Raw genomic sequence first — 24,149 nt, forward strand, 5'->3', positions numbered from 1 at the left:
TAATTCACATACTACATTTCCATTCCTTCTATCAAAACAACCAATACAAGTTAAGTTAATCCTTAGCTATTCAAGTTCTGTACATTGTACACAGAAATACTTTTATGACTACACCACCGAACCAAACTTCATCAATAGTAATCCCAAGACCATTTCTAAACCCCCAAAATAACTAAGCTGCCTAGAACTATTTAGAGCACAGAGATACCTTGGCAAATACATTATCATAAAAGAAGAAATAAACATTCTAGTCTTAAACATACTACAAGAGAAATCCCATATATCAACTTTGGCTTCCTGAGAATTGTTACTGCTCAGAGCACGCAAATCTCAGTAACTGGAAAACAAGAAAAACAAACAAAAAATTCTCCTGTTCTATAAAGCAACTGAAGCTTTGCAGTGGCTCATTTACAAATTCTAGACGTCAGTTAAAAGTCTCCCATCAAGACAGACAACCGTAACGAATTCAGCTAAACTAGCACAGGTCCAGATTTCAAGGGGACACAGGTTTCTACCTCCTACAGACTCAAGGAAGACTCTAAATTTATTTCAGCTTGAGTTAAATGAGAGAAAATGCAATTCATATTTCCAGAAGCAAGAGTGGCATATTTTCCAGTAAGCTTCTTGTTCTCATTTTACTATTTTAAGAGTTCTGACAGGGTTTCTATAAGACAAGATCTGGTTCCTGGTGGCTGATCGTTTTCAAGGCATGATGCTTTACTAAAACTGCCTCCAAAAGCTGGTTTTATTCGCATTTAGCTTCAGTGTACTGTATTTATCTAGAAAATACCACTTTGATGGAGTTGGGCCAATACAAGAAACAGCTTACTAGAATTTCAGTTGACTTTGTTAAAGGAAATTATTTTAAATTAATGTGGCTACTGAACTGCTGCCATTCTTGACCTCAGAAAATAGATTCCTTCTAATTTTTGCTGTGAACATTTATTTATTTAAGTTAAATTCCAGCTCATGAATGTTGACTAGAAAGGAGTCTAAACCTTCCCTGCCACTATTTCATATTCTTTTTCTACACAAGGCCAACCACATGTTTGCTACATTAGCATGCACAGCCGGATGACCACCATTAAGTGAAATCATCTATGTATTTTTGGTAGAATCTTTAACAACATCCACGCCTGTCAGTGAAATGGAACAAGGCAGTTTTGTTTTCAGAAAGCAACAATTTAATCTCTGGTTTACTAGATGTCGCTCAAAATCTTTTTCCATATGTTTTTTGCAAAGAGAATCTGACATCAGCATGGTTTACCTTTACCAGTGAATGCAGGCTTTTTTCACCAAACATATCCCAGAGGAAGGTCAGGTCTTCCTGGCTATCCACATGTGGCTGCAGCTGGGCTGGCAGAGCAGCCAGCAGCTCATACAGACCTATAAAATGAAAATAAAACACAAAGCGTAATCTTAGAGTGATCTCATTAATTTCGTGTAAGGTGTGTGTAAATGACGGCTGGAACATGTCGTTTTTACTGGATTTGTATTCTTGGCCATCAAGCAAAACACTTCTCCAAAGAAGCAAAGGAAGCTTTCTGATTTTTAAGTTCCAAAGAAGTATGCACTACCAGTTGAATTTCTACCTTTCACGGCTGTCAACATTCTGCAGGCATCCAAGTTTACATAACCCAAGACAGAAAATGTGTACAAGTTTTCAAAGAAAGAAGAAAGCGCATACATTCCTTTCCTTAATTGTTATTACATTTCCTTTAGTGTTAGCCAAAGAGTGAAATGAGTCATGATAGGAAAAACTTCCTTAGGAGAACAGAAAGTTGATAGAGTGGTCCATTAAAAAGGTTTTGGAGTTTCAAAGAATTCCTATTAACACATAGCTTCAAAAATGTTTGCAATTCTCACACCCAAAATGAAGTTCTGCCAAGGAAGACAAACTGTACATGATCTACATCACTGTAATCAACCATTGGGAAAAAAAAAAAAAAAAAAGCCCTATGTGAACTTGGTTTAGAGCTGGTGCATGCAGTGTTTATCTGATTCCCCCTGAAAGGGTTAATGCAGCAGATGCATCGGCAGGCTCGCCCCTCCAGCAGCCTCTCAGCTCAGACAGTAGCACAGTGTTCCACAGTAGCCAACGCAAGCCCATCCATCTCCATCAAGCCCGTCACACTCCTGTCCAAGAAATGTTGCAACAGTGCTTGCCCAAGACCCTATGGGGAGATGACCGGGCAGAAGGCAGTTTCAACTCATAGCACATGTTTCGTTGTCCAGTGGGAATTACACGAGGTAAAAAGGACAGCATTCCTTTTATTTCTGTCTGCTGTCTACAAAAACACCATGACCTCCTGGGAAGGACAGTACACGGGACTGTTGTTATTTCTGGTCCAAATAAGCACTGCTGTTCATCAGAAGGACAGCTTTACAAGATCTTTACCTAGTGAGTACATAAACTGCTACTCATTAGTGCATCTATTATCTTCCTAAAGCATGACCAAACTCTGCTGATTACTGATAATTCACAACCAAAGAATTAGGTGTAGAACTTGTGAGATCGTACTAAATCGAAACACTCCTGGGGCTACATTAGCCTGAAAAGGAACACCTAAAATACACACACACACCTAATTACATTCTCTCTCCACATACATGTGCACACACACACATACACACACACACACACACACACACACGTGCTCAACAACTGCCAAGACCAGTGATTAAAATGAGAAATTCAAAATATGAAATTATATAAAAAGATGGTGGAATTACATTATCATACTACTGATCTCAGGAACTGCAAAAATAATGACTTATGCCTTGTAATATAATTTAGAGTTTAAATAAAGACACCATCTGCCTGTGATACAACTTAGATGGTATAACTGCTGAGAAGATTAAATGATCAATGCCTTAAAGCAGGTCCTATCACATAGTAAACACTATGTTTCATATGTAATTGAGTGAGATTCAGCCACTGTTGTTATTATTACTGAAAAAGCAAACCAGTTCCAGAGTCACACACTCAACATGTCTACACTTACAGCATTTCAAGGAACTTATATAAGTCTTGTCTCTCTGTCATGTTTAAAATGAAATGACAGGCTACATATGTAGTAAAGTTGCATAGAGCTAATTAAATAAATGTACATTAATGAGTGCACAGAAAACTGATGAAATCTGAATAAAATAAAAAATGTGTCCTATTTTATCTTGTGCTGCTATAACAGAATGCCACAGACTGGGTATTTGTGTGTGTGTGTGTGTGTGTGTGTGTGTGTGCGCCTTAGTATGGTTAAATAAGGCATAGTATGGTTAAATTTTTTAAAAATTATTTTTGTTAGTAGAAGCACATAAGCCTGAGTGTTCTGGTCTTCATTAGCTTTATGCAACCTTTATACAGTCCTACCTCATATATAGTACATGCAATGTATATTCATCTTGCAGAATAGGCACTGGTACATAACACAGCTTGTCATTTTTTTCTCTTTTGACACAGGGTCTTGCTTTGTAGTTCAGATTGGCCTTGAACTCACTATGTAACCTAGGCTTGCCTAGAACTCACAACAATTCTCCTGCCTCAGCCTCCTAAGTTCTGGGAGTACAAGTCTGCATCACTATTCCCAGTTCCAGACTGAGTAATTTATAAAAAAATAGTTGACTTAGGTCCTAGCTCTGAAGGGTAGAAGTCCCATATGTTGGCAAGTGATGAAGGCCTTCAGTTGTGTCATTCCAAGGTAGAAGGCAGAAGGGCAAGAACTCACTCTTACAACAAACCCACTTCCCCACTCCTGAGGGAAGAGGCCTTGTGACCCAGGCTTCTACTATGTGGCCCAACCTGACACTGTCATACTGGGATTAAGCTTCCAGCAATGAATTGCAATCAACTCTGGAAGAAGACTTGCAAGTCATGGCAGACAGCATCAATGACAGTTCCCTAGTTTGTTTCTCTGCAGAAGTTCTACATCATGTTATTAATGGAGGAAAGTTATTACTGGTGGGGGCCTATGAGATCTCTCCATATCATTTCTTAATAACCTATGAATTTACCATCATCTCAGAGCAAAATGTTAACACACAAAAAAAAAAAAAAAAAAAACTGGTGAAAATGGTTATCGTAAGAATTCGGTAGAAAAAAAAAGTGTTTATTTTCATGGCTGGCACAGATGAGGCACTTGATAAAAAGCAATATTTTCTTTTCCTTCACACATCTTCCTCCAGAATGAAAATGCCACTTCAGTTCAATGGGTCAAAGTCAAACTAACATCTTAACCATGCAGTCCAACTGGATTATAACACCACATTTGGAACTAAAACCTCCCTTGTCTCTTACATATGGAAAGTGTTAACTCACTGCCTAAGTACAGCTTATATTTTGTAGAATAAGCTATAGTATGGTTAAATTTTTTTAAATAATTTTTCAGTTAGTGGAAGCACATAAACTTGAGCATTCTGGTCTCCACTAGCTTTATGCAACCTTTATATAGTCCTACCTCATATGCCACAATCCAACTCACTACTGATGACAGCAGTCCTTTCCCTTCAGCTGCCACATGTGGTAACCAAGATCAATGCCAACCCAAAATCAAAAAGGGGGTAAAAGAACCAATAAGCTACACGTGTGTGCAGTCTGAATGCAGGCAACACAAAGACTTCCACTTAAAGCAAGTATGGGGGCCTAGACACCATCTTTATCCATGCATCAATTCGGGGCTGTGTTCAGACACATGTTTTAAATACTACACTTAGTTCCTAGAGAGGAATACTACAATACCCACATGGTTTTGGTCCTGGAGATGCACAGGAGAACAACAAGAGATATTTGGGATAACACGACACCAAGTACACATGGGAGAAAATGTTAGGAGCCAAGGAAGGTGTTCATAATGACAGGAACTGACTGCAGAGAGCTACAAAGATGTTTTAAGAGTTTTAAATAGGTTACTGACTCCTGCTATGTGAGAAATAAATACTGTAAGCTAGTCCCCTTTCCCGAGGTATTTTATATGGTGAATTCTGACTGTATGAAGTCATGCAGACTAGTTTACTAATGAGAATGCTTTCAGTGCAATATGAAATAGTTCCCTCTTAGCCAGTTCATTAAGCTACCACCTATGTAGACCATCATCTTAATTTAACTTCACTGGCTTATTCACTTGATTGGATTTAAATGTGCTATAGTTAGCTTCCCTCTCTAGTCATGTTTTAAATTTATCTATCGCTTTTCCTTAAAGATAAAAACCATGTGCTCTGAGGCCACTGAATTATCTGATTGGACTTACATATGCTGTGTCTTCCCTGTAGCCATGTTACATGAAAAAAGAAATGTGTCTCTCATGATCTTTAAAAATAAAAGATCATGAGCTCTTCCCCCAAGAATTTGTGTGTGTTTCGGAGGCTTTTGAGCCCTAGACAACACAAGAGAGGATCAGCAGCAGTACTTGACATGGAGTTTCAAATATTTTACTGTTTTGGAATCCTCAAGGAAGTGGTCTAGCAGTTTTTGTTTGCCATATTTAGGTAACAGTAGTACTGAAGCACTAAGATCATTTTCTTTGATAATCTATCTTTATAGAAGATATACTAAAGGCAAGTGATTTGACCAGAGATTAGGAAAGGCAGACAACACTAATGTAACCCTTAAGAAAACCTAACCATGTTGGATAAACAATTCACTTATCAACCCACTTACCAGAAAATAATCACAAAGTGTCACTATCTTGCATTAATAAAATTTTGTTACCTTTTAAGATTACTGAACTACTAGATTATATCATAGTACATTTAACTGTGGATAAAAGCTCCATTATCATTGATAGATCCCCATCAACTCTTACCTTGCCCAGTAAAATTAGTTATTAAAAATGACTACTTCAATCTCTTCTACCTTCAATCTATCCTGTCTACCACTAATTGACAAAGCTTCCTAAAATAATACTGAGCAATAATTATTACCAGTAGCGATTCCTTTATTTTTAATATACCCATTACTTATAGAAATATGTTATATAAGTTCATGAGTTATCTCATTTAGTGCAATTATTAGCTCTGTGTCACAGCAGAAAATGCCTTTGATCTATCTTGTGTTCAGTGGCACATTCAGAACTCAGTTCTATCATATGCCTCCTATAATAATCTCATCCATTTATCTACTAAAAAGTCTTTAATGGCTGGGGATATAGCTCAGTGGCACAGCACCTGAGGTCCTGAGTTTGATTCCTGATATGAAAGAAAAATCTTCAAAGACTAACTATAATGAAAAAGCTAAATGTCTTAACTGATACTCAACTTACAGATAGAGCAAATATTCCAAGTGTTTATGAAAATTTTTAGCAGAAATTTTCATAGACTATTTTGACCGTGCTGGATGGAACAAGAAAGGCTTTTTTCCTAAACTGACAAGGAAGAACTGTGAAACCATAAAAAGCAATGACTGATAGATCTTTATTTTAATAAATAAAATTTTCAGGTCAACCAGCTAGCTCAGCGGACTAAAGTGCCTGCTTAGGCCAAGCACAGCAGCAGGGGTTCAATCCCCAGCATGCTGTGCTGGCCCTGCCCCTGGGGAATGCAGAGAGGCAATTGAGACTGGGCGTGGTGGTACAGGCCTGTAATCCCAGCACTTGGGAGGCTGAAAACAGGAGAATCACTACGAATCCAATCTATGTAGTAAGACCCTATAGAACCTCTAGACCCTGCATAAAATACAAAAATAAACAAATAAATAAATAAAATTTTCATCCATGAAAAAAATTACAAAGAAATTGCTGAAATTATTTACAAACAGCAAGCAATTCAGATCAAGTACAATAAGAAATTAATAAATCCTTGGAAGACTGACTGCATGACATGGAATAGGAAGAAGAATATCTTGTTCTAAGTAAATAAACAATTAAATTTTAAATATATATGAAGTATTCATAGACTTGTAAGACACCAGTGAAATCTATTACTGAGCTTTCTACCTGCATGCCTCAGCTCCTACGCCAGGCAGTGGAGGCCACTGGCCTATGGTCACAACCCAGCACCAGCAACAACAACCATCACAAAAGCAGACCCGGACCACAGAGCCTACTGCAGAGCAAATCCTCACAACATAGAGGTGAAACTGAAAAGAAAAAACTTCACCAATTTATACTTCTTTTAATCTCAACTCAGAGAATGTCACATAGAGATAAATCTATGCCATAATCAAGATTATAGTGTCAAGATGATCTGAAAATTCAAGGGAAAAGATAATGAAGTACAGAGCAAAGATTCACCTATATAAAGAAATATTTTTAGAAAAACTTATCTCATATTGCATTTTTGTAGTATTTGATCAAATATTACTAAAATTAAAGATATTAATTTAGTGTCAAAATGTAGCATTGTTAAAATAATGTCCCTGGGCCAGTGAGATAGCACAGTGACTAAGTGCCTGCTTTGGCAAGCACAGAGACCAGGGTTTGATCCCTGATCCTGCGTGCCACACCAGCCCCGCCCCCAGGTGCGCTGAGCCAGTGAAGGATTCCGGGCGCGGTGACACACACCTGTAATCCCATCTCTGGGGAGGCTGAAAACAGGAGGATCACTATGAGTCTGAGCTGCAGAGTGAGACCCTGTACCAAAAACATAAATGAAAATAAATAAATATAAAATAATGACCAATATAAAACACTAAGGTATTAAAAAAACACAGAAGCATAAGTGAAGAAATTTTTCCAGTACTAGAAAACTGCTTCTGTAAAAATACAATATTGTGTACAAGACAGCAGTAGTTCCTAAGAGAATAAATGTCTCTGAAGTTGATGAAAGTGTCCCCGCAGCGAACAATTCCCTCTTCGTACAGATTCCAGATGCTCAACATTCCTGAGATCAGAATGGAAAAATTTACTGGTAGTCTAGAGAAACTTAATATCGCCATTCTTGTCATTTCCCTCATAGCTTCACTATTAGCACAAGTCTGGGGAAGCTATAAACCTATGCTAAATGATAAAAAAAGACGGCCTCTGGGTTCAGTCAGACTGGAGAGCACAAGCAATTAAAATATTTAGAAATCATATAGGAAAAGGCTTGAGAAACAAACAAAAAATGTATTTGCTTTTTCTTAACTTTGATATTTGCATTTCAAACAGTATGGACAGGCAATGGACCAAAATGTTTTACTATAACCTAGGGCTAATAAATACTAAAGAACATATATTGACACCCAGAACAACACTATTAAATTTTATTATATTAATAAAATGGGATACACCAAACTTTAAATTTTCCACTTTGTCAAAGGTAAAATAATCAGCACTACTTACCTCCATTTATAGCAGGTCTCAATTTTTTTCATTTAAAGTATGTTTTATTTCCCAAAGTACTTATCCAGCTAAAATACTTTAATTCAATCCTGAAAGAAGCATTCTCTTTCTTACACTATCCTTCAACTGCAAATTGGCAGGCTGAGCTTTTAAATATACAAAACAATGTAAGCAATTGAAATAGGGCTAATAACAATTCATACAAGAGCTGGCGAGATAGCTTGCTTTGGCAAGCTCAGGGCCCAGGGTTTGATCCCTGGCACCACACACTGCACCAGCGCTGCCCCCCGGGCACACTGAGCCATAGATGAAGTCTGGGTGTGGTGGCACACCTGAAATCCCAAAACTAGGGAGGCTGCAAATAAGAGGATCACTATGAGTCTGAGCTGTGTAGTGAGACCCCGCACACACACACACACACACACACACACACACACAAAAGAAAAAAAGAAAAAAGAAGAAAAAAATTCACACAATTATATTTAGGTCTATAAAATCAGGGTTTGTAAAGGGCAAGTCATATACCTGTATATAACTTTCATTTTTAGAAGCTACTTCTGGGGCTGGGGAGATGGCTCAGTGGAATAAGCACTTCCCTGGTAAACGCAAGGGCCTGACTTCAATCCCTGGTTCCGGGAAAAAAAAAAAAAAAAAAAAACCTTAGAAGCTACTTCTAAGCTTTGAATAGGTTTCAACTGGTAATTAACTTGCACTACTAGTGTATAGGTTGTTTGTTTGTTTGCTCTGTATGGGGGAATGAACTCAGGACCTTGTGCTTGCAAGGTAGGTGCTTAAGCCGCTGAGCTATCTCCCCAGTTTCTAGTAGTATACAGTTTTGAAAAAAATTTTTCACTACCAGAGTAAATGTGATATTACTTTGATTTTCAGCAGTACTCACCCAAAAGATAAAAGTATAGTAAAATAAAAATTCTAAAACTCTCACAGGGTATGGCCCATAACTATCCTTTGCAAAACTGGCTGAATTTACATGATATTAAACCACTTGGAAGGCCACTGCAACAGCCAAAATGCTATATTTGTAGTTAATAGCATACTAGAACTTATTTAATTTTTTTTTTTTTTTTTTTTTTTTTTTTTTTTTTTTTTTGTGGAACCGGGGATTGAACTCAGGCCCTTGCGCTTGCCAGGGAAGCACATATTCCACTGAGCCATCTCCCCAGCCCCTTATATTTATTGTATACTTAACATTTAGCATAGCTTGTAGCTAGACCAAACTGAATAATCTGAATTACACTTTAGACTTCAGCATAGCAACCTAACACCTACTGCTCATAGCTCCCACTCAGTGCAGTCAGTGTACAGTCATAAGCACATCAACAGGCACCTTAATAAGGAAGGTAAATAATGGCCAGAAAAGCAGAAGGTAGCCCACTGCTTATACAGAATGGCAGACTTTTATCCTAAAACTTCTACAATAACCACCAAAGTTAAAGTATATAGATTATAATTTATGCCCTATTAAAAATCTCCAGTGCATATGGCCGACCCTTCATATCTAGGAGCTGCTATCACCGTTTTCTTTAGCACATCCTCTCACACTTGTTAATAAGCATTGAAGTGAAAGAAAAGCGCCTCCCAGAGCTCAAGGGACAGAAGTGTCTTACATGGATTTTTCTCCAAGTATTCTCTTGAAATGGCCTACATGACGTACCAAAGAACAGCCTTACATAAAATGCAAGAGATGAGGTCAATGTGAGGGTACACACCTGTAATCCCAACTACTCAGGGTTGAAAGTTTGAGGACCAGCAACTAAACAAGACTATGTCAAAATAGAAAAGGCAGACAATGTAGTTCAGTGGCAGGGAGCTCCTGGGTTCAATCCCCAGTACCACAAAAAAAGATAGAAAGGTAATAAAGAAATGAAGGAAGGAAAAAAAGTTAATATAGAAATTCATTAAAAAAAACTCTCAACTTACATAAAAGATGTAAAAATCCACTTTCAATGGGGTAAATGCTGAAATTTAGAGAGCTCCCAACTAATAAGGAAGGTGGACCCATACACAGATTTTAACAATCTATAAAGTTCAAAATCACAAATCAATGATTCACTGTTGGGGACCACAAATTCACAATAGCTAATTTTGCACACTTCCCCAAAGGATAAATGGAGGCTTGGGATGGATTATTGGTGTCACTCTTTTGGGATTTCCCATTAACTCTTTAGGGAGGGGCCATCCTCTCCCACCTACTAAGACTAAACCAAGACCACTAAGATTAAAAAACACTGCAGGGCTTAATAAAATCATCTCTGCCCTCTTGAGTCATCCCACGTGACATCAGCTGCCTGAGTCAACCATCCCTGAATCTTCCTGCTTGGAGTGCTTTTGTCTCTGCTCATTCTGAGGTACTGACCTCCCAGCCCCGCTTCATGCATCAGTAGGTTTGTCTGTTCACTATTACATCCTTTCATCTCCACCCTCCCACATATGGGCAGTTGGGCATCTTGGCCAGGTCCCTGATAATTCACACCTGATAACTAAGAAGTTAAGTGCTTCCCAACTTTCCAACCCATACACAAGTCCTCTTTAAAGAGATGACAACAACATTTGTTTGCAACAGAATTCAAAATCATTGGTGGTAAGTTCTCCCCACCCAAAAGAATGTCTGAGAAAATCTGCTAAAACAAAACAGCACTGAGGATACACAAAGAACTCAACGTGAAAAACGGTGGGACTGCAATTCACTGAGCGGTGGTGAGGAATTACACAACTACATGCTTTAAACTATTACAAACTACTTTGAGATTCTTTGACAGTCATTTAAAGAGATTCCAGCTAGGCATGGTGGTCACACCTGTGATCTCAGTTACACTGGAAGATCACCAGTTCAAGGCCAGCCTAGACAACATAGAAAGGCCTTATCTCAACAACAAACTATCTAAAGATTTGAGGAGCTGAGGGTATAGTAAGAATGTGTTGCCTAGTGTGCAGCAGGACTTGGGTTCCATGCCCAACTTGAGGGAAAAAAAAAAAAAAAGAAACAGTAGATTCGAGTTTTCAAATTTACAATGTCAGAGGGCCGGGGAGATGGCTCAGTAGGATAAGTGCTTGACTGGCAAATTTACAATGTCAGAAAAGGAAGCTTACTGTTTCAGAGTCTGCAAATAAAATACTTAAAAATTGTAATTTGGGGGAGTGCATTGAACATTGGACCCTAGGCTCATGCCAAACACATGCTACACCACTGAGCCACACCTCTTGCTATTTTTATGTTTTTATCGAGATTTTCAATTGCCCCACAGTAGCATAATTATGATTTTCACAGAAGCCTACTTCCATCGCGGTTACACAAAGCTGCACAAGGATATGATGATGTCCTGGCTCAACATCTGTTCCCCACTCATGTCTAGGGCTGTTCAGGGAGATGCTCCCTTTCTCCTTCACAGGAATATCTCCATGCAAGTGCTAAGAGAAGCTGTGTTTTTGAACAGCAGTACTCCCAGATCTTATGGACGGGTCCAGAGTGCACGTGAGGCTGCACTCACAATTAGAAGCTCTCAACAAGTCATCAAGTTTGGGCTTGTCAGAGCTCTTCTAATTGGCTTCTACTGATACCTGTATGCTACAAATGGAATACGAGCACTTTACACAATTCTATGAAGGTCTATATTCTACTGACTAAAGTAAGACAAAGACTTAGGATTAGTTCACGAAAGCATCAAAGTAATGATTAAAAGTAGTAACACAAACACAGTTTCCCAAATGCCAAATCACACATTGGCAGCCGTTCCGAGAAGAGCTAGCAAACAGCTACAAGGCAATCTTGCCTTCCCCCCCATACATTTTTAATTATATAAATACAATGACATAAATACTCTCTGAGGTCAGTGCTGTGAAGAGACAAGAAGTCCCCAGGCACTAGCAGCTGGCAGAGTCTGAGGAAGCCTCAGCAAGAGCGGCAAGAATGTGGCAGGAGGGAAACAGTCGAGCTCAGGGTCCCAGGAGTGGAGGCAGATGTGCCCAGTGGATATAGGAAGTGCTGGTGGGGGGCTTTGTGCCCAGGAACTCTTGTCTTGATGTGAAACTGAAAATTATAAATCTGACCATGTCAAAATAGCAAAGTATATTTTTTTTTTCTCAGAATTACTGGAAGAAAAAAAGCACCAACTCAGGCTTGCTTTTCCACAATAAAATAAACAAATTGTCAAGGGGAAAAAGTGATCACATGAGATTTTTTGTCTCACAAATTTTAAGTGAAAAACACAGAACACAGTATTTTCATAATACTGACAGTGCAAATAAAATCTATTTTTCTTATTTCAAATGGCTTCTTTTAGAGGCAAATATCTCTGACTTATCTGGTATCTTTAATAACTTGGATCTATACTTTAAAAGTATCATGACTTTGCTATCACAAATAAGATTAATAGGACTTCCTAACCAAACTGATGAAAATACCAAAACAGACCTTTTCTTCTTACCAAAAAAAAATAAATAAATAAATGAAAATTTAAAAAATACACACACACCCACATACACACCTTACTGGTAAGTAAAGGTGATCAGACATAAGCAAAAGAGAACGAATGAAATGGAAGACAAGTGAGCACGCTGCAAGCACTGCTGAAAAGACAACGAAGCATTGAGAGCAGCACACAAATTGAGCTGATGAAGCAGCACCAGGGCTGAATGGGCCGAGCGTGCGGCGCTGCGGGGAAGTGCCCTCACGCAGCTCCACGTGCCACAGAGACCTCACTCATGGGAGCGGCAGTAAGTCTGCGCGGCAAACTTCACAGCTGCCTTTCAGAAACTGCCACCAGGACCCCAAATTTCACTACTTTGACCTTGGTCTGCAGGTGCTGTTACAAGGTAAGACCCTCCACCAGCAAAAGATTCTGACTCACAGAAGCTCAGGTAAGAGCACTTTTTAGCAAATAAGTACTTTTTAAATTAACCTATGTACACTGTTTTTTAATATATGATGGTACTGTACACTTATTAGACTACAGTATATTGTAAACATTATTTTTATAAGCACTGGAAAAGCAAAACATTCTTGTATCTCACTTTATTATGATATCTGCTTTAATTCAATGGTCTGAAACCACACCCACAATTCTCCAAGCTTTGCCTGTACAGAATACCTGAATGACTTAACCTACTAACCTGATGTAATACACACATATCGGAATATACCTATGTTAAGCATACAGAATATTTAGTGCAACTAACCATATATAAGACCATAAGTCTTAAGAAACATCAAAGGAGTAAATTAATCAAGTTCATCTTTTTATTAAAATGTAATTATGGTAGAAATCAATAAAAAGATTGTAGTGGTAGATACACTGTGTCCACGTGGCTGGATCGCCTCGGTGGTTCCACACCCTGGGCCACGGGGCACTGCCCTGCAGGGTGGGGAGGGCCTGCCCCATGACAACTCAGCACAAAAAGGGCATACAAAGGAGTTGAGGAAGGATTCCCCTTTCTGCTTCCTCTGAGGAACATCAATCTTTGCAGTGAGCTTGGACTGCATCTCCTGGCTTCCAGCACAGTCTTCAGCCTCCGGCTTGGATCCTTCAGCTTTCTGTCACAGATTCTTCAGCCTTCCATCACAGACTGACCGGCAGACAGATAGAGACTTGCACAGAACACTGCAGTGAGCTTCAGACCTTGGACTTAATGCTTCCGTCTCGGACATGCAGACACTCCCTGTAAGCTTCTTCAGACTCTGTGGCTGACCGTCGTAGCCAATCTTGTAACTTCTTATACACTGTACATCCTGTGTCATAGCTGTTCCTTGTATTACATCTGCTCATCTAGTACAACCCTGACTATTACAAAGATAAATGAAAAACATCCTTACTTTGGATACTTTCAGGAAGTGTAAATAACAAAGTAATCATTAAAGGAAAGCAAGAATTTAATGAAATCAGAAAATATTTTTAAATTATTGCATGAAATAAAGGGAAAATCTTAAATGTATTAGAAAAAGACTGAACATTTATGAACAAAGTTCTTCAAAAAATTTAAAAAATACTGAAAATTAATAAAATAAAAATAAATGCACAATAGAGAAAATAAAGCCTAATTTATATATCTAAAAAGAATAACAGAATTGACAAAATAAAACGGAAGAAAAAGAAATCAAAAGTACCAATATCAGAACCAAAAAAGTCAACACAGAAAACTGCAAACAAGGGCCAGCCCAATAGCTCATCTGACTAAAGCACCTGCTTAGGCAGAGTGCAGCAGCCGGGGCACAATCCCTGGTGTGGTGTTCTGTGCCGGCCCCTTCCCCAGGGCACACGAGGCCTTGAACGGAGATTGGGCGTGGCAGCTCATGCCTGTAATCCCAGCAATTGGGAGGCTGAAAACAGGAGAATCACTACGAGTCTGATCTACATAGTGAAACCCTGTAGAACCTGTAGACCCTGTCCTAAATACAGAAAAAAGAAAACTACAAACACTAATTAACAGTTATGAAAAATTTTATATTGACAGATTGGAAAATTTTTTGATGAAATGGATGAGTCTTAGAAACATGTAATCATGGGGCCAGGGAGATAGCTCAATAGAATAAGTACTTGCCTGACAAGTGCAAGAGTTCAATTCCCAGTTCCGCCAAAAAAAAAAAAAAAAAGAAAGAAAGAAAAAAGAAACATGTAATCACCAAAAATGATCCAGGAAGAAACAGACAACTGAAATAATCTCAAAACATCTAAATTAAATAAATTAGTTACCAAAAAATCTTGTCAAAGAGAAAATTTCTAGGGTTGGGGTGATAGCTCAGCGGTCTAAGCACCTGCCTGGCAAGTGCAAGGACCTGAGTTCAATCCCTGGTACCATATACTGAAACCTGGGTGTACTGTGCCAGCCATCAACACTGGGTATAGTGGCACACACCTGTAATCACAGCACTGGGGATGCTGAGACAGGCAGGTCACTATGAGTCCAAGCTGTGTAGCAAGACCCTGTACCAAATAAATAAATTTTTTAATATTTAAAAAGAAAATTTCCAGGCTCAAGTGGTTTAACAGGTAAGTTTCACTCAGGTAAAAATTAATTTCAACCCTTCACAGGGCCAGGGAGATGGCTCAGTAGAATAAGTACTTCCCTGGCAAGTGCAAGGGTCTGAGTTCAATCCCCCATTCCACCAAAAAAAAAAAAAAAACCTTTCACAATGTTTACCACAAAAGAAAAAGGTAAAACTCCTCTCAAGCTAGCATGATTTCATGAAAATATGACAAGCAATGAAAAGAGAAATTACAAGTTAAGCTTACTAATGAACACAGATTTTTAAATTCAAAATAAGCAAATCAAATCCAACAGCATGAAAAGGTTAATAAGATACGATCAAACTGTTTATACCTAAAAAGCAAATTGGTTTAACATTCAAACATCAATGTCACTTCCTGTATTAAAATAACAGGAAACCAATCATAGAATCATTAAGATGGATAAACAAAAAGCACCTCTCAATATTAAAAGGCTAGTAATTTTTAAAAACTTTATTTCAAACTAGGAATAAAAGGAAACTTCTTTTTTACTAAGGATGTGCAGGGCTTTCCATTTTCATTTCAGAGGACAAGGTGTTCAGTTATCTCAAATCTGGGTTCCTCCCACACCAGCCACCTCCACCCCAGCTTCACCCCAGCAAGGTTAAAATTGTAGAGCTGAGTCCACTAGGAGCTAACCTGGCTCTGCATCTGCAGGCAAGGGGCAACTGCAGAGTCTGAGGATTACAGCGAAGCGATCCACAGGAGCCCAGAATGAGGTGGGACCTTCTGCCTCTGTCCTCATCATCAACACCCTCTCAGAGCCACCAAGAGACAGAAACAGAAAAACATTAAAACTCAGTAAAAATATCCCTTTGGAGACTATAAACATTGCCAGCAAAACAGCATTCATCTTTAACCATAGAACTCTTGGAACCAGGAAAGACAGCCTGGGGACTGCCAGTCTGGAGGCTGCCATGTTGATGACATCAACAAGAACTTAGCTTCTAAAGGAGTCACTGAGCTAAGGAGAAGGGCAGGAGGGGGAGAGGGGGAAAGAGATTTATCCATGTATATAAGCAGGATGATTTGGACAACTGTCCTATCTTTCCCCCCCCACCCCCACCCGCTTCCCTGGCAAGCACAAGGGTCTGAGTTCAATCCCCGGTTCCAGCAAAAAAAATTAAAAATAAATAGAAATAAATAAATAAAGTATAGATGACATCAACAGTGGTACAGTCAAAGACTAAACTACTCACAAAGTATAAAGGAAAGTACTTCAACAAAGGATCACCTCATAATGAGGGCTAGGCTATACAGGAAAACAGCAAATATGACAAAGAACAAATCATGAAATAATATTTTTGAGATCTGGAACTAAAAACAAAGATGCATACTTTCACCACTGATATGTGACACTGTAATGAAGGTCCCAGATGCTGAGCCCAGCAAAGAAAAGGAGAGTCATTAGAAAAAGTCATAATCCACAACTGGATAACTGTGTGGGAAAAATTAATTTAGAGCCCTACTTCACACCTTGCACAAAAACTGATTCTAAAGGATTAAAACAAATATATACAAAGAAAAGGGAATGACTTCATGATCACAAGCTAAGAGCACATTTCATGAATAAAATATAAAAACTGCTAATCCTAAAAGAAAATGGTACTCAGCTATATTCAAATTAACAACTTCTGGGAGAACGGCACAGTGAGAAGACAAGCCACAAAAGAACACATAGAGGCTGGTGGTATTTGGGGAAATTTAATTAAGGATGAGTTGCCACTGAAGATAAATTTAATTTGGGGTTAGTGGGAATGTAATTATGTGGTGGGCTTACTTACATAGTTCCTTAGTGCTGTGTATGTGTAACTTATTGTTAGCCATCCAGTGGAAAAAGACTGTGAATGTTACTCCTGTGTGGTGAGTAAGTTGGCTTCAGCAGAGTGTGTACCATTATGCAACCATGTTCTGCAGCCCAGGATTGAAAATATGAGGATGATATGAAGTGGAACTAGCCAGGAACCAGTTTGTAAACCTCCTACTGATTATCAGAGTTACAAAGTGCATGATGCAGAAGCCATTCTCATTTAGACCTAGTCAAAATGAGAAATTTTCTTCTGTCTGAAATGCATTCAATAATGTGCCACAGATCTTTTCTCTTTTCATTAAATATCATGCAAAGTAAAATTTATCAGGATTTTCCTGTGAAGCTGAATGCTGTTGGCATCCAAATTAGCAAGAAAAAAAAAAAAAAACTTGATAACTAATGGAAAAAGGATTGGATAGCTTTTCTTATCTTTAAAAGATAGTATTTTATATGAAAGGCAACCAGAGAGTAGAGAACCAAAAAATATAGAATGTTTTTGGGGTTTTTTTTAATTTTATGTATTTGGTACAAGAGTTTCACTAAGCAGCTCAGACTCATAGTGATCAGCCTGTTTCAGCCTCCCCAACGCTGGGATTACAGGCGTGCAACACCACGCCCAGTCTTGGTGGCCAGCTCTAGAACAAAGGTATTAGAGAGGTGTTCTAGCAATAAACTAACCTTTCTCTCATTGCTAGGACAAATACCTGACACCCAATATTAAAGAAGGAAAGGCCTCTTGCTCACAGTTTGTGGAGGTTTCAGTCCATAATCAGCTGGCTCCAAGGCAGGTGGCGTGGCACAGGGGCAGCAGTTTAAGGCAGCAGAAGACAGCAAAAGCATCAGGAGCAAAAGGAGGGAAAGCAAGCTTTTTTCCTCCCTTGTACTATAAACAGACTACCACCCCCTAGCATAGATATAACACTCACACACCTGTGCCCTCCTCTTCACAGGATGAGGACATTCACAAAGTGAAGACCCTGGATCCCTGCTGAGATGCTTCATTAAACTCCTAAACTTATCAAGTTGACACACTGTATCAACCATTACAGCAAGATTAGGCTTTTTCCCTGGAACCCAAAATACTTATTACATGCATCTATTTGTTAATATTTATAATTTGATAAAATTATTTCTCATTCTAAAAAAGTACTATCCACTTTCAACCTAATTCCATTGATAAAGTTCAACAAATAAACTTAAACCACACTGGCTTACACAAATCATAAGCATGCACTACTTATAGTGTGAAGTGGAATCATTTTTTCCTGTGTCTCTGAGGCCATTGTAACTGAGAAATAGCTGCTCATAAGGTGTCTGATTTCTTAAGAGCAGTGAGGTCTCATGGATCTTGACATTATAAGCACTTTCCAAACTGTAGTTTAAAAAAAATTACATATATTCTGTACATGTATTGTTTCACATGTTTGTACAAATCATATGTAATGAAATTGTAATACTAAAACTAACATAGGTATTACACAGAAAAAGAATGATTCCATAAGGTTACAAAAAGTATGGCACCATTACAGGGATAAAAATAATTAAAATCAACTCAAGCTGATGAATTTGTTTCCCTTGAGTTAGCAACTCTAGCACTACTATACATATGAAGATTTAAGTAAATGGATGGTAGATGGTAGAGGTGGGATTTTTTCACTGTTAGAAGGAATTACCAATACAAAAGGGGAAGGAGCTGCAATGATTTCTTCTTCCTAATAGATTAGAGTTAGAGGCATTAGCGAGCATTTACATTGGCTTAATATAGCTACAGCTGATTACACATAGAAACATTCACATATGCACATGGATATTTATGCTTGGGTTAGTATGCACACATATTTCTTTGCTTTGTCAGCTGAGAAGGCCTAAAATAACACTCCAGAAAGCAATATGCAAGCCTATTACTCAGATCTAAGTTTCTAGTCCCATTTCCCAGAAGGAACTACAGCTTATTAGACAAATGACCAATTCTAGAACAAAAGCAGGAAATGCATAAGATGAGCTGGGGTGTCTTTGAGGCAAAGTAAGGAAGCACTAGGAAAAAACAGGGAAGCCCACATGGATGGTGGACTTAATCAAAAGAGCCAAGTGGAAGAAATCCCAGCAGCCAAAGACAGGACAATATAAGCAACAAAATAGTGTTGGACAATAATTCAGTGTATAAAATAAATATCCATGAATCAATGTTGATGACTCAATGTGAATGAATGAAAGAAAAAAAAGGAGAAGACAAGTAAAAACATTCCAATTTATGTGTACTTCATCTTAAAGGAGAGAAAACAGAATACACCACTCTTTTAAATGTTTAAGCTGTACACAGGATGCTTTCAAAGGTACATATAGGAAAAGTAGAAAAAGAATAAAAAGCCAATTGTCCTAGGGCAGCAGAAATGGCAAGAGAAGTAGGAATCCATGCCCTCCCATCCTCCCCTGACACAGGACCTCATGGACTGTGTGGATGACAAGAAGGGTCTGGGTTGGGCTCCTCCCTTCCTCCGTGAACCTGGGACAGCACAGCTGCTGAGAGAAGTCTGAGATCTGCCCTCAGCCCCACTGCCCTACACTGGCAGGACTCAGGGGTGGAGACCTATAGGAACTCCAGCAATACAAGATTCTGGCTAAATCTCATGCCATGGACAGGCAGGACTAGAGGCATGCAAATATCTCATGAAAGAGTAACCATACAACTTAAGAAAACCAGTGTTGTGCTTGGGGATAAGGGCACAAATAATACAAGCAAATGGGTAAGGTCACCCTCTTCTCTTCTCTTCTCTTCTCTTCTCTTCTCTTCTCTTCTCTGCTCTTCTCTTCTCTTCTCTCTTGTCTTCATCTTACCTAGTTTCGTCTCTTCTCTTCTCTTTTCTCTTCTCTTCTCTTTTTCTTTTTCTAAACCCATTCCCCAAATCCTGAGATAAAAATGAGACCCAAATGCAGCAAAAGTCCACCTGCAATCTTAGCCAGAGTACATTCTAGGATCCAACTTGGACCCACCACAGAACTATAGACACTAAAGGAATTTTACTACTTTCATTTTTCTTTGTCTGACTGGTTTCCCACTTGGTACTGGACTGGGTTAGTGCTCTCTTTTGTTTCTTGTCTTTATTGGGATCTTTTTGTTTCTTTTCCCTTTCCTTTCTCATTTTTTTCTGTTCTGGTTTATCCTGTTTCATTTTTCTTTTGTGTGTTGTTTTTCAGTGTGTGAGGATATTTTTCTTTATTTGGATTGTCTCTTCCTCCTCTTCCTCCTCCTCCTCCTCCTACTCGCTTTTTATTTTCTTCCTGGTTTTCTCTCTCATTCACGATTTAGATCTCTAACCTTTTTGTTTTATTCAAATTCATCCTCTTCCTCTCTTTAGTCAACTAACTGTTGTGCTTGACTTTATAATACCCTCAAGTGAGTAAATATTTTCTCTTTCTGGGTCACTTCAAACTTTTAAGGCTTATCTTCCAGTCCTTCCCTCTAGGGTCCTATAATTATCCAAAACCTGGATGACCACTCTGTGTCCTCCAACCATGCTCCTGCTACATTAACCTTGTTCATCTCTCCATCCCACCCTATCCTCTTGACTCCCACTACACACACATACACACACACACACACACACACACACACGCTAAAATTACTCTATTAACTGGAAAATCACCATATACAAGCTCCTGGTATAAGTTAAATTATATTTTTATAAACATTCATCTGGTTATAGCTATCAGGCTAATAGTTACCACAGCTTGTCAGTAGCCAGGCTATACCTGGGTCTCTTGTTATTACCAACTGAATTGCTTTAACTAGGATATCATACATGCTATAGCCAATTATCCCCCCCCCCCATATAACAACACTGCAATTGTAAGGAGTTATAACCATCGTCATAGTCCAATACCAGTGGGATGGACCCTAAGTCCAATAGATAGCAACTCCTCAGTATTAATAGTTTGGGAATAGGGCTGGCCAGATTACTCAGCAGACTAAAGTGCCTACTTAGGCAAAGCACAGCAGGCAGAGTTAGATCCCCAGCACCACATGTTGTGCAGGCCCCACCCCAGGGTGCACTGAGATGGCGATTGAGACTGGGCATGGCGGTGTGCACCTATAATCCCAGCACTGGCGAGGCTGAAAACAGGAAGATCACTAAGAGTCCGAGTCTGAGCTGCTCAGTGAGACCCTATAACAAATACATAAATTAAAATAAATAAATAAATACATGCATAGGATTGAATGAAGTCCAGGATAGAATATCAGATTTAGAAGACAGGAAGATGACTAGCAACGAGCAAAAGAAAGATATCTTAACAATAGCGAGAGACCACCAAAAAATCAATTCAACAGCTACAGTATAAAACAAAGAACATGATAAAATTGATTGGAATCAGAAATCTGGAGATAAAGCAAAACCCAAGGGTTTTACTTCACAGAAATAATGACAAAAAAATTACCAAACATGGTTAAAGAATTTGACATACAAATAAATTAAGCATATAGAACTCCAAATATCCAAGACCAAAATAAATATACACCAAGGCATATAATAATCAAGATTCCGGAAATTCAGAAAGAACAAAATATTAAAAGTAGCTAGAGAAAAGAAACATCTATAAAGGAAAGCTCATCAGGATCACAGCAAATTTCTCCATGCAAGTCCTCAAGTCAAGGAGAGCTTGGAGTGAAGTATTTCAAGCCCTAAAGGAAAACAAACTTCAAAACCAATTGATGTGCCCCAAACATCTTTCAAAATTGATGGAGAAATAAAACATTTCCATCGCAAATGAAAAAAAATTTATGACCACCAAACCAACTCAATAGAATGCTCTGAAGGACATATTAGAAAAACATTACAAAGATCACAAACATATGGGCACCAATAGAAAGAAGTCACCAGGCAGGAGGAACAATTAAACAGAGGAGAAAGACAGGGAACAAGCAACATGAAAAACAAATATATATATATTTATAACCATCAACATAAAGGCCTCAATGAACCAATCAAAAGAAACAGACTGACAAAATGGATTGAGAAGCAAGATCCAACAATATGCTTCATTCAAAAAAAATTTAACCCAAAAAGAAAAATCACAGACTAAAAGTCAAAAGATGGAAAAGTATTATTTCCCTAATTTCTCTCTCAGTGAGTTTTTTTATTCATGTACAAGATCGCCACTGACTTTGGAATATTTATTATGTATCCAGCTATGTTATTGAATTTGCTTATATATCTAGCAGTCTTTTACTGGAGTTTTTGGAATCTTTTATGTAGAATACCATGTAATACACAAATAATCATAACTTAATTTTTTCCTTTCTTATCATTATTCCTTTTAGTCCTTTCTCTTGCCTAATTGCTCTGGCTAAAGTTTCTAGGACTGTGATGAATAAGAGTGGAAACAGTGGATGTCCTTGTCTTGTTCTTGATTTTAGGGTACAAATTTTCAGTTTTTGGCCATTTAGTGTGATGTTGGCTATTGGTTTGTCATTGATGGCTTTTATCAGATTGAGATAAAGACCATCTATTCCAATTTTCTGAAGAGATTATTTCATGAATGGGTATTCAAATGCATTTTTTGCATGTATTGAGATGATCGCTTGATCTTTTTATCTTTGGCTCTGTTGATATGGTGTTTACTGATTTGCACAGGAAGACCTAACATAGTGAAAATGGCCTCACTTCCAAAACTGCTACACAGATTTAATGCAATCCCAATAAAATACAATTAACATACTTTATAAAACTAGCGAAAACACTCCTAAAATTCACTGCAGTCAGATGAGACCTACAACAGCAAAAGCAACTCTGAGCAACAAAGGCAAGGGAAAGGGCATCACAATTCTAGACTACAGAGCTACTGTGATTTAAAAACAGCATGGTACTGGCAAAAACAAAAACAAATCTGAGGATCAACAGAATAGATTAAAAGATGCAGAAACAAAACCTAACATACTCAGCCTTCCAATCTTTCACAAAGGAGCAAAACATGTTTACTGGAAGAAAGATAGCCTGTTCAATAAACAGTGTTGGAAAAAACTGGCTTTCCACATGTCAAAAACTAAACCTAGACCCATGTCTATCACCACGCACTAAAATAAAGTCCAAATGGATCGAAGTTCTAAATATCAAAATAAAAACTCTAAATTTCTAGATGACAAAAAAGGGTAGAAATCTTGAAGACATAGGTGTAGGCATAGACTTCACGAATAAAACCCAGACTTCAAGAGAAATGCTACAAAGAATCAACAAATGGGATCTCACCTTATTAAAAAGCTTTTGCACAACAAAAGAAATCACCAACAATGAAAAGATAACCCACAGAATGAGAAAAAATTATACTCAGTTGTCCCACAGAAAAATGACTTACAGCTAGAACATATAAAGAACTGAAAGTCAGGCATAGTGCACAACTGTAACCCCAGCACTCGGGAGGCTCAGGCAGGAGGATAGTTGTGAGTACGAAACCAGCCTGGGCTAGAAAGTGAGTTCAAGTTCATTCTTAGCTGCAAAAAGAATTGAGAAAATCAGATACCCACCCAAATTCAAAAATCCAATCTAAAAATGAGCATCTGAGATGAATACACACTTCTCAGATGAAGTAATATAAACTGTTTATTTTATTTTTTATTGATTTTATTGAGAATCAAATAGAAATGAGACAGTTTCAAAGCCGATTAGTAGGACAGTTTCAATAATAACACATTGCATATTGTTGTCTTCATAGTGGCTATTCCCATAGTACAAGATGTAGATACGATATCCTATCCAAACACTATTAGTACAAGTCTTTCTTCTCATTCAATTAAGAGAAAGTAGCTGTATATCTATCCTAACTATTTTGTATATACACATACAAAATGGTCCTTCATTTCTACCCCCTTTTTTTGTTCAGTTTTGTCAGAGATGGGTATTCCATTTCCATTTAAATATTGTAGGTGCATGAATTCAGCAAAATAATCCAATATAGTCCAGTAGTCCATAATAGTAGGGGGTTATCCAGAGGACTGGCAATGTCAGAAGTTGCTCACTTGAGCCTTTTATAGCTCAGCATATTAATATGGCTTTACTTTTTATACCTCATTTTTAT

General features: G+C 38.2%; 1 protein-coding gene across 5 annotated transcripts in view; it reads right to left on the reverse strand.

The window, feature by feature from the left end:
• Mpp7 (membrane palmitoylated protein 7) overlaps positions 1–24,149 on the reverse strand; it is a 256,221-nt gene that overhangs the window by 171,999 nt on the left and 60,073 nt on the right. For all 5 annotated transcript variants that reach the window (XM_023701932.1, XM_023701930.1, XM_004641864.3 and 2 more), the window contains one exon: positions 1,268–1,386. In XM_023701932.1, coding sequence (XP_023557700.1) covers positions 1,268–1,386 — 119 coding nt within the window. The remainder of the gene's footprint in view (positions 1–1,267; positions 1,387–24,149) is intronic.

Source organism: Octodon degus, unplaced genomic scaffold, assembly GCF_000260255.1.
Source record: "Octodon degus isolate 3935 unplaced genomic scaffold, OctDeg1.0 scaffold00144, whole genome shotgun sequence".
In the NCBI taxonomy this organism is placed as follows: domain Eukaryota; kingdom Metazoa; phylum Chordata; class Mammalia; order Rodentia; family Octodontidae; genus Octodon; species Octodon degus.